This window comes from Poecilia latipinna, unplaced genomic scaffold (genome assembly GCF_001443285.1).
Source record: "Poecilia latipinna isolate Pla-1442-1.1 unplaced genomic scaffold, P_latipinna-1.0 Scaffold1665, whole genome shotgun sequence".
Classification (NCBI taxonomy): domain Eukaryota; kingdom Metazoa; phylum Chordata; class Actinopteri; order Cyprinodontiformes; family Poeciliidae; genus Poecilia; species Poecilia latipinna.
In genome coordinates, this window is record NW_015114281.1 from 17,482 (window position 1) to 28,858 (window position 11,377).

The 11,377-nt window shown below is 37.2% G+C and overlaps 1 protein-coding gene across 7 annotated transcripts in view; it reads left to right on the top strand.

The window, feature by feature from the left end:
- The first annotated feature begins 2,835 nt into the window (after nucleotides 1-2,835).
- The window catches only part of cnot1 (CCR4-NOT transcription complex, subunit 1), a 39,378-nt gene continuing 30,836 nt past the window's right edge, over nucleotides 2,836-11,377 (top strand). For 6 of the 7 annotated variants that reach the window (XM_015059862.1, XM_015059863.1, XM_015059864.1 and 3 more), the window contains exons 1-3: nucleotides 2,836-2,963; nucleotides 5,771-6,069; nucleotides 6,869-6,976. In XM_015059862.1, coding sequence (XP_014915348.1) covers nucleotides 5,968-6,069; nucleotides 6,869-6,976 — 210 coding nt within the window. In that variant the 5' untranslated portion in view covers nucleotides 2,836-2,963; nucleotides 5,771-5,967. The remainder of the gene's footprint in view (nucleotides 2,964-5,770; nucleotides 6,070-6,868; nucleotides 6,977-11,377) is intronic. The other variant, XM_015059869.1, reaches the window with a different exon arrangement.

The window sequence follows — 11,377 nt, forward strand, 5'->3', positions numbered from 1 at the left end:
CTGATGAGCCCTTTTTAGGCAACTACCGCCACCTAGAGGGTTGTACTGTACTTACAAGTCATAGTCTTAATTTTAGTCTTTTAAAAAACAGAATTTGCTCATAACTGTATATTTCATAATGTTTTATATTAAATCAGATGTCATGATTAGGTACTCATTATTTGAGTCCCCCTTTTTAAAAAATACTTGTTTTACTCTTACTTGAGTCATTTTCTACCCACTCCTTTGTAAGAGTAGCATTACTTCAATATATTTTACTCAAGTGAAAGATAGCCATCTGAAAAATTACTCAAGTAACAGTGAAGAAGTATTAGGTAAAAGGCTGCACTGAGAACTTGCTGTCTAATTTTAATAAATATCTGAAAAGAATGTAGTCATTCAGACAAATACAATACGTGCAAGTTCTAATAAAAAGTTAATAAAAATAAATCACCTCAATACAAAAATAAATTCAGACAGAAGAGACACTCATTCCCAAATCTACTTTTTCCATAACATTTAACTTTTGAAGTAAGTAGTGTTTGCATATTAGGGCAGAGCAAAATACTTCCAGATAATGTCTGTGGCTTATTGTATGTTTACTTGACCTCCAAATGGCATGACAGGCTCAGAAGATCTAAAATAACACTAGATCAATGAAGCCTGTTTACAAACCAGACATCCCACCAGACTACTGTACAGTGAAAGTAAAAATTAAGTTGTGGTAAAACTACTCCTAGAAGTACATTGACTTGAGAAAGTTATTCAGTTAAATTTAACTGAGTAAATGGTAAAAGTTTTATTAGATCACATCAGGTTAAATTTTAGTGAACAAAGAAATGCAATACTTGTCTGTCATTGGAAAAATTGTAAACAGGTAATAAGAAAAGACAAAATTGACGCTTTAAACTAAATAATAATAATGATGAGTCTGATGAAAACATGTACAAGATATACACAATGACATGATAAACATTGTGAAAATATAATTATAAAAATATTAAGATAAAGCTCAATATTTGCAAAGGTATACCTGAAACATGTTAAAGTAACATCTTCTCTACAGCTTGCATAAAAATAACTATGAGGACAAAATATAAAAAATAAAAAACTGATATATCTTTGTTGCAAGTATGTACACCCTTTAACCAGTAATTTATTAAAGCACTTGGATTCAGTTTCAGCATTAAGTTTTTTTGTTAGAAATCTGTCACCAACCTATATCTTGACAATATTTGTCAAAAGTTTCAAAAGTTCTCCGACTTTCTCAGATGTCTTTAGAATCACTTACAGATTTTTTGTCAGATTTATCTCTGGCTTGGCTATTAACATTTTTTTAATGTCACAAAGTCATTATTTTGTTGATGTGGATGTAAGTTTAGACTCACTGTGATTTTGAAACACAAAACCTGTCTTCAACTTCAACTTTCAATCAGACACTGATTGGCATTAAGAGCTGTTCATAATTTTTATCAACACGTTGATAAAAAAAGAAGAAAGTCCAGTTCGACATGGAGAAGAGTAACCTCAGAGCATGATGCTGCCACCACCATATTTCACTGTTTGTATGGTCTTCTCTAAGTGATGTGAACTGTAACCAAAAGGTTAAGTTTCCATACTTGACCCACTTACCAAAATTACTTCAAGAACATGTCACGGCTCATCCAGAGGTTCACAGAAGAACCCTGTACAACATGTACAGTTTCACTTGGGTCAGCTAAGGCAAGAGTTCATGATTTAAAAATAACAGACAGTGTAACAATGACATATTTCCAGGCACCAAAAATAACATAGGAAGCTTTTACATTTGGTTAAAACAATATCCGGAGGATTTCTAAGACATTAGGGAAAATATTCTGTGGAGTGACATGACAAAATTAAAGCTTTTTTGAAGTTATGTGTCCTGCAAAATGTAATATTTGAATAACTTTCAAAATTCCTCTACATTAAGGAATGTAGAGAATGTATTTGCATCTACAGTGATACAAATACGGCTAAAAAACTGCAAACCCTTGAAAGTGGTTGATCTCCACAAGGCTGGCTTAACCATTTGGCAATAATATATATTTTTTATGAACTCAAACATTTAGGAGTGACAAACAAGCAAAGACTGCAAAAATCTATATGGGGAGAAACCCTTTTTCATGGCGTATTGTGTATTGTGTATTTCATGGCGTATTCAAGTCAAGTCAAGTTTATTTGTATAGCACATTTCAGCAACAAGGCAGTTCAAAGTGCTTTACACCATAAAAATATTATATGGTAATCACGTATGAAACTAGCAATAAACATTACATTTTGTCAAATGCCATCCTCAAAATTATCAAGCAAATATACATCAAATACATCAATCAATGTTCATATTATTATTGATCAAAGGCAGCTGTAAACAGGTGGGGATTTAACCTTAATTCAAAGGAACTCGGTGTTTCAGCAGCCTAGCTGTTTTCTGGAACTTTGATAGAATGACAACAGTATTTTGGTGCTAAACCACACAATCACTTATAAACTAACAAAAGTAGTTTAAAGTTTATTCTCTCAACATTTTGGTAGACATGTCAAGACACTGCTGCAGAAATCAATTCGACTAAAGATAAACGAATGGAAGAGTTTCTCAAAAATATTGTTTGGACATAGAACTTTAATTATGGATATGTTTTTCAGGTGATAAAAGGCCAACTTTGTAACTGTCTTTATGTGTTTTTACCTACGAAAAACTGTTTAGAATAAAAAAAAATAACGCTAAATACCCTAGTTTTCTTCGGTTGTGTTAAATACTTATATTATTTGTTTCAGGTGTCTGGCCTCATCGGGTAACTCATGCACGTCTCCGCCTGGTAGCGTGAGCGCGCCGAGCGGTGACAGACGCCATTTTATTTTGAAAATCAAACTAAACTGGAGGCGCTGCAACCCTTCCATTTCATCAAGTTTGTTGTGGGGAAACTAGAAGGAATGACGATCTGAATTACTTTACTGGAAGCACGGTGAGACTGAGAATGTATTTAACAAACAACAATCGACAGGATTACATTCAAAGAAAAAACTGAGATTTAAGTAGGGGGGGATGTCCGTTTTACACCAACATGAGGGAGGGGGAGTCTAATTCCTGAAAACAGCTGTCATTTTCTTTAGGTAAAAAGTAGCTTGCTCTTCAGTTAGTAGTGTTTCTCGTTGATGGAACTATGATAGCCACTTTGTGTTTTGTTGGTGGTATCCGAAAGCCACCGCCACGTTTGGCTGAATGAAGGTTTACAGACTGGTTTAAGAAATCAACGTTTGTAGCTACGTTAGCATATTCAGAGATTAGTTGGAGCCGAGGAAGGCAAGCTAATAAGGCTAATGCTACCGTTGGCGAACTATATCTCGTAAAACTAATGTCCAATGTTCAAACTAAACATTACATGTGACTGTGGGAATCCTTACAACTCATAATGTAGCTGATTGATTTAAAACCATTAAAATGGAAATATTTTTTTTCCGTTCACATTTATATGAAACATACTCGTGCTGCTAACGTTAGCTTCTCGCAAATGCTATTTTGGTCATTTTTAGCTTAGAAAAAATTGGAAACACATTTCCTTTGCTCATTCCTAAGTTGAAACGTAAACATAAAACATATTTTTACCAGGTCATGGATTAATGGACAGGGAGTTATGTTTTATTGGCTTTAAATCTATCAAATATGGGAGCTAGGTTCTTAACGGTGTTTACCAGCGTCATGGTGGTGTTAGCCGAACTACACACCTAGGTTTCCTCAGTAGTTGCTGAATGTGGTCGCTGAAGAGTCAAAGATTTTCCAAAATTAGTGAAATGATTTTATATCAGTAACATTGGTGGACGTTTCGGGGCTGCTTTGAACGCTCTGCTTTATTAATTTAATTTTTGTTAGCTTCTTAGATTTGCTAACTTTCATTAGCACGTTCTTTGTCCGGAGAGCGACTTCTGTTATTTTTGTATCTGCTCGCTTGAATGCCTGGAAAGGGCGACACTAAAGGTGGCACTAGTTTTTTTTAATATTAGTTATTTTTTTAGAGGATGTGTGCTACCTTTGGATCAGTCAGCTGTCAAATGGAAAATTTAGACTGGTTAAATTTGAACTTTAAGTGAGTGATCAGTGAAGTTATTCTGTCTGTGGAAAAACGAGTGAATTCAGTCTATTTTTATGGCCCTTAGACTACCTTTAATATGGCCCCCTTGGCCAATTCCACATTTAAAAATACAATTTGTGACCAGGGAAACATTTATTCTTATGGCCCGTTAACAATCCAGTGTAGATTTTATTTGTTTGAATATATAGAATAGTGCCAAAAACACAGAAATGACTGTGAAATACCCTGCTTCTGTGTTTCTATAAACGGAATTAAAGTTATGTGTACAACTGGTGTCTTAAGTTTTTATTTTTATTCAGTGTAGAATAATATATTTTATGCTGCTGGTCATTTCTGCCCTTTGATGTGTATTTTTTTTATCATTCTTAAATACATCCACTTATCAACTAATAGTTTAATATATTTTTCAGCAATATTTTGTCTTGTATGCATTATGAAAATATAGGAATGTGATTTGCTCATAGTTATTTTGGTTTGATCAGGGACCATTGGATTTCATGACAGTCACTGGCCCAAACAAGAATCAGAACCACAAGCCATGGATTTATGGTGTATTATAATGGAGTTTGAACTCATTTAAACTAGAGGGATATTATTTTTTAAACTTGAATACAGTTAATATTTTTTTGAGTCATTTTTATTTTTTTGCAAGCGAAATAGTAAATCTAACAACTCATGTAGAGGAGCATAATATTTACATTCATTTGGTCACTTCTGGGAAAATATAAAATTAAGCAGAATTTCACTTTTAGCTTTCTATTTAAACCTGTAAGGTTATAATGTATTTATATTATATGTGTTACAGTTAAACTTTAGAAACTTGTATCAGTTGCTGATTTTAAATTTGAAAGAAGCAGACATGTTACATTTCCTGTTTTTATGTCAGTGTCACTGTGGGGTAGATTATATGGGTGTTATTGATTTAAAAATCTCAATTATTACAGTATTAATCTGAGAATTAATTTTGATTTAATCTAACTGGTAGCTATTGTGAGATAATCGCATACATTTCTTCTCGACCGTTCCTCTTGTTCAAAAAGAGGAGTCAACATGCCAGTCTGCATCAGCCAAATACGTTTAACTTTTATTCAAAGTTACATCTGTCTGTAAAGTGTGAAATGACCCTTAATAAGTTATTAGGTGTTATCACTATAATATAATCATTCATTATAGTCGTATTGCAGAAAACTGCAGATTTTATTTGTGTGACTGAAACTCTTTTCTTTCCTCCTCACACACTTGGGAGTTGGGATTGGTGCAGTTAACTAAAATCTATTGTAGTTACTCTTATTCACATAATTTGGAGTAACAGTGCTTTTCTTTTAAACCATAACTGCAACCTAAGAGTGATGCTATCATTGCCTGGGTTTCCCTATTTTTAAGTCATATTCTAGACTCTGGTGGGTGGAGATGTGTTCTCCAGATTGTGTCAACATTCTGCCTCAGCAGACATAATTTATGTAAATATCTTTTTTTTTGGACAGCACAGTGTAAATACACATAACTGACCACTCTAAACAGAAAATGGTTTAACATGAACAGAACTTAATTAAATGTAATCCCAGAACATTTATTATGCTTCTTGAATAATGTTTTGTCTTAAAATTATTTGCTCACATAAAAATATTAATACAAAAAAAAATCTTTCCTAATGATTTATAAAAACTGTTCTTCCGTTACAGATGCTGTCCATGGTTTTAAACTGAAGGATTCTACCTGCTAGCACTGGGAGCCACCGATCGGAGCACACATTTGGAAGACAACATTTGTCGCACCTTTTGGGGGGGGGGAGCAGAAGTAACCTATCACTGAAGTGACTAAAGGGGAATAATGGTGATTTTGCGCCGTGCTCGGCTGCCTGCTTCCGCCCCAACCAGCAATGAATCTTGACTCGCTCTCGCTGGCTTTGTCTCAAATCAGCTATCTGGTGGACAATTTAACGAAGAAAAACTACCGAGCCAGCCAGCAAGAAATACAGCATGTAAGTAGGAGCAACATCCACTGCATTTAGTCTGTATTAGTTTCCCGGATCTGCTTGTAAGTCAGCGTAAACTGTCAAAATATACAGAAAATCTGACATTTAATTCAAACGTTCATAGTTGTGTTCAGTCACTGACGTGAATAATTCTCCTTATAAACACCAGGTGTGCCTCTTGTATGTTTCATCCTCATTGAGATTTGAGTAAACACCATCAGAGTTATGTGTTTGACTTAACCAACTTGTTGACATCTGTTTTATAATGTTTGGCTGTCATTCCAACACCAGTTCTGTTAAAAGCCACCTGCAGAGTTTTGTTTTGAGTTCAGTGTGCAGTGATGAGTCTGATTAGCCCAACTAGATTGTGCCAAAAAAATTAGAAAAACTTTTAGATCCTTCAAAATGTGTATTAATTTAAAATGTATTTAGTTTTATCTACATCATCCACCCTCTTCGTTTAGATTCTTGGGAGTGACTGATCATTGTTTGCTTCATGCAGTCCCTCTTACAGCTTAAATGCTGCTTTTGATGTTTTCCTATCAAGAAATAATTATTTGGTCTGCACACTTTGCCCCATCAGAAGTCGGCTATTTGTTTTCTCAAGAACAATTCCTCAGTTTTATGTCTTTCTAATATCAATGCGTGTAAGGTACATGATACAAATAATCTTTAGGCTCGCATGTACCGTCTGTTTAGAGAAGAAAACAGTCTTTGTAATATGGATTGCTTATTGGAGAGCTTGTTAAAGCTTTATCTGCATGGATTGTGTAAAAGAAGTTGTCTCCACTGTGGTTGATTCCAGATTGTAAATCGTCACGGTCCTGAGGCAGACAGGCATTTACTACGCTGTCTCTTCTCCCATGTGGATTTCAGTGGCGATGGTAAAAGCAGTGGCAAGGACTTTCACCAGGTAATCTTTGAACAATCACATTTATCTCCAGCTTGTGTTATTGTGGGGCAACATTTTATGGCATTTTGAAATATTGGAAAGCTTCCAACCTTAACTAACCTAGACTAACTTGTTACACTGGTGTGCCTAGTTGCTTTTCATAGGTGTACCCAAATGTTTCACCACGTCATATTTAAAATCAGTTTTACAAGTTTTTTTTTTCTTTAAATCACTGTTCATTAACACAATTTTGACTTGAAAATGATTAACAATCTAGCTAACATAAAGTAAGAAAGGAAACTTACTGAAAAGTGTTTAAAGGGCCCCACTGAGCTGAAATTTAAACTTAAAAACAGAATTTTTTAAAGGTTTTATTGGCTCTATGGCCTTTATTTGATAGTGAATTGACAGGAAAGTGGGTCATGAGAGAAGTGGAAGACATGCGGCAAAGGTCACCAGGCCGGGAATCGAACCTGCGACGGCCGCAACAAGATCGAAGGCCTCCTTATGTAGGTTGTGCTTAACCCCTGCACCACCAGAGCACCCTTTAAAAACATAATTTATGAAAAAGAAATATGGAATAAAATTAAATATGCAAAAAAAATTTAAAGGCTGAATATCTGATAAATGTGTTAAACTGAACGTTTTACGATGTTCAAAATATTTTTCTAATGAAAAATTATTTTGGACTCGAACTCAGTGAAAGGAAATTCTTCCTTTGCAATATAGTGTGCAACACCGAACTAATAATCTGATGGGATGTGATATTTTTATAGATGCGTTAAGATTTTTCAGTGTTTCAGTTTGAAATGCATCAGAACCGCAGCGATGTTCACATACACTTTACTAATTTGCAAATGTGGAGAGTCGGTGTGAGATTTAAACACACACTAAAAATTCTTTGTTTGCATTGATATGTATGCTCACATCAGTCTCACTGTGCGCACAAATATAATGCCATAATTATCAGCAGTGGAATACAAAGAGATCAGTTGCTCGTTAACCTACCAGCTCCTGTGAGGTTGATGGTTCCAGGTCCCGCCCATCTCTATTCCTGATTGGTTTAAAGGTTGTTTAACCACAAGGAGGCTTTCAGTGTCTGAGACTTTTTCCTCGATTGAGTGCTTACACCGGCCGTAGCCTCAGATATTTTTTAGGCGCCCTATTGAGAAATGAGGTCACATTTGTGACCTAATTCAGTGTTTTTCAACCTTTTTTGAGCGAATGTACATTGTTTTAATTGAAAAAATCACAAGGCACACNAAACTCGGGGGGAGCAGACTCAGGAAACTCTGGGGGAGCACTAGGAGTCACTGGGGGAGTGTCAGCAAACTCGGGGGGCAGAGCCACAGGAAACTCGGGGAACTCTGGAGCGGGGGGCTGCTCACATGCAGCGGACGCAGGAAACTCTGAAGCGGGGATTGCTCACATGCAGCTGACGGAAGAAACTCGGGGCTGCTGACATGCAGCGGACGGAGGAAACTCTGGAGGGGGGGCTGCTCACATGCAGCGGACGCAGGAAGCTCTGGGGGCGGAAACAAACGCCGCCTCGGCGCTGGAACTGGAGGCAGCTGTGACTGGTGCTGAGGCAGCTGGAACTGGCGCTGCCTCGGTGCCGGGACCGGAGGCAGCTGCTGGCGCTGCCCAGGGGCTGGGACCTCCGGCGGCTCAGGGCAGCGATGACGTCGGTGCCCAGGGGCCGGGACCTCCGGCGGCTCAGGGCGGCGATGATGTCGGTCCCCAGGGGCCGGGTATACTCTGGCGGCTCAGGGCGACAATGGCGGCGGGGTCCGACCCCTGGTAGGCACAGCACCAACCGTGTTCCCCACCAACGGTTAGCCCTGGCGTCCATGCTGCTGGCACAGCTCCTCACCGTAGTGTGGTCGGATCCTTCTGTCATGATGTGGTGGTTTGGTTGAGGTGAGGACGCAGACGCAGGCAGACCCAGGATGTATGTGAAAATGATGAATTTAATGATAATCAAAGGCACGGAACAACGGAGAACTGCATGGGGAAAACAGGCATCACACGACATACGACAAGGATCCGACCAGAGACAAGGACAACAGGTGGGTTTAAATACACACGGGGTATTCAAGGGGATGAGACACACCTGGGAAACAATCAACACGGAGGACAGGACAGAGACTTACAGGAAAACGGGACTGAACACAGAAAATCTCAAAAATAAACACACAGAAACACGGATCATGACAACAACAACAATACAGAAAAATGCTGACATCAGATCATATCAAAACTTATATAGATTGTTTTGTCCACATAACCTCGAAAATACTATTTCTCCTTTGAAATATGGTGGTGGCAGCACCATGGCATTGGGGTTAGCCGGTCAAAGATGAAAAGGGCGGAGCTAAAAATAGAGAAAAAAAAGCTGAAAAAGCTTCTAGACAGAGGCAGACATCAACCACAACCATTACAGCAAGAACTCCAATGTAAAGGTTTCCTCATTCATGTGTGTGATTTTATTCTTCTATCATGCTTGTAATAAATAAATAAAATAAATAAAGCATATTTCTGCGCTAGAGCAGCCCAGAATTTGTGCCCAAATTCTCAGACTTAAATCTGAGAATTTGTGACAAGTGAATCTCACAGATCCTCCATCTCAGTGTTTTCCAACCTTTTTTGAGCCAAGGTACATTGTTTTAATTGAAAAAATCACAAGGCACACCACCAACTAAAAATTTAAACAAAGATACTCTGTAGCTGCCTATATTACATATATAGTCATTCTTATCAAAGTGTCTTGAATAGAAATCAAACTAAATTATTAAAACTAAAATATAAAATATAACTAAAATATAAATAATTTTTAGTATATTTTACATTTCTTATTTCAAATTGCACTTAACATGTCCACTTCAAAAATACACCTGAACAGTGCCACAACACTGTCGTGTTTGATGCATGAATGTAGTAACATTCATGCATCACTAATTCTCTTGTTTTAATGTAAAATGTTCTGTACCTGCTGCCATCTAGTGATAATAAAATGACATGATTACGCCGCTAGTCACTACTACAGCAAAGACACTCAAAGATGGCATTATTTACAGATAATTAATTCGTTTTCAAAAAATATTTTAAGACCAATTACCATATTTTCCAGACTATGAGCATACCATACTATAAACCGTATGTTCAAATTTTTTGAACCCCCCTGGAAACTTACATATATCAGCCGCACCGGGCTACAAGGCCGCTGGTATCTCTGCCGCTCTCGGTTTCCCATAAGGACCCAGCAGAGGGCTGCGTCCTAATAACTGATGGAAATATTAAGGACGCAGTTCTCCGTCTCCAAATCCGGTTTTGTTCACACCGAGCTTACGTGCAGCGGTTTTATTTCCCTCCTGTACTGCCAGATCAATACTCCTCAACTTAGAAGCTGCATCATATGAGTTTGAAAACATTTCTCCGTCGTGCCTGCTGCTAGCACGTGCTTGTTCTAAATGAAAATTATCTCGTTCTTCTTTGATTTCCAAGTTTGACTTCCAATGATTCACTTCCTGCTAAAGAGCCCCCTGGTGGTTGAAGAAAAATCCACAGAAATGCCGCATGTTCAAAGTGTAGGGAAAAAGTAGCGGCTTATAGTCCAGAAAATACAGTAGGTGAAGTTGGATAATTTCCACGGCACACCTGACGATCACTCACGGTACACTAGTGTGCCGCGGCACAGTGGTTGAAAAACACTGCTCTATCTAATCTAACTAAACTATTTTGCAAAGATGAATGGGTAGAGTGGGTCTCTACCCACTCGGTGTTTCTCTAAACACCAGGGGGTGGATGATATGGAGGTAAAGTTTTACCATGATATTTTGAGGTAGTTTGTGATAATAATAACACTGAAACTGTTTACTACTTTTTTGTTAACTGTATGGTTGTAAAATAAACTCAGGCATTGGTTATAGCACAGCAATAATAACCCCACAAATATAAACTCTGCTCTTAAAAAACAACGACACAGAGAGTTTTAGGGAATTTTGAAAATTATTAATTAGAATTTATTGTGACAGAGATAAAATTATCATAAAATATTTATCACAATAAATGCTAAATAATATAATAAATGCCCACTACTAGAAACACCCGAAAGATTCACTGCTGCAAATGCAGTATTGACTCAGATGCACCAAATACAAATACATTCTACACTATTAAGGTTTACATTGATAAAAAAAAATAATTCCACTTCATACACTGCTTTGTGGGGGTCTATCATAGCAAATCCCATAAAAATACGTAGACTTTTGCTTTGGTAGCAGAACAAAAAGTGTCATGTTACAACCACACATGTAAAAGTGTTCTACTTTTGCAGGTATGTATGTATATTTGGTAACACTTTATTTGAAGGGGGGTGAATAAGACTGACATGACACTTTCATAACCATGAAAGTGTCATGT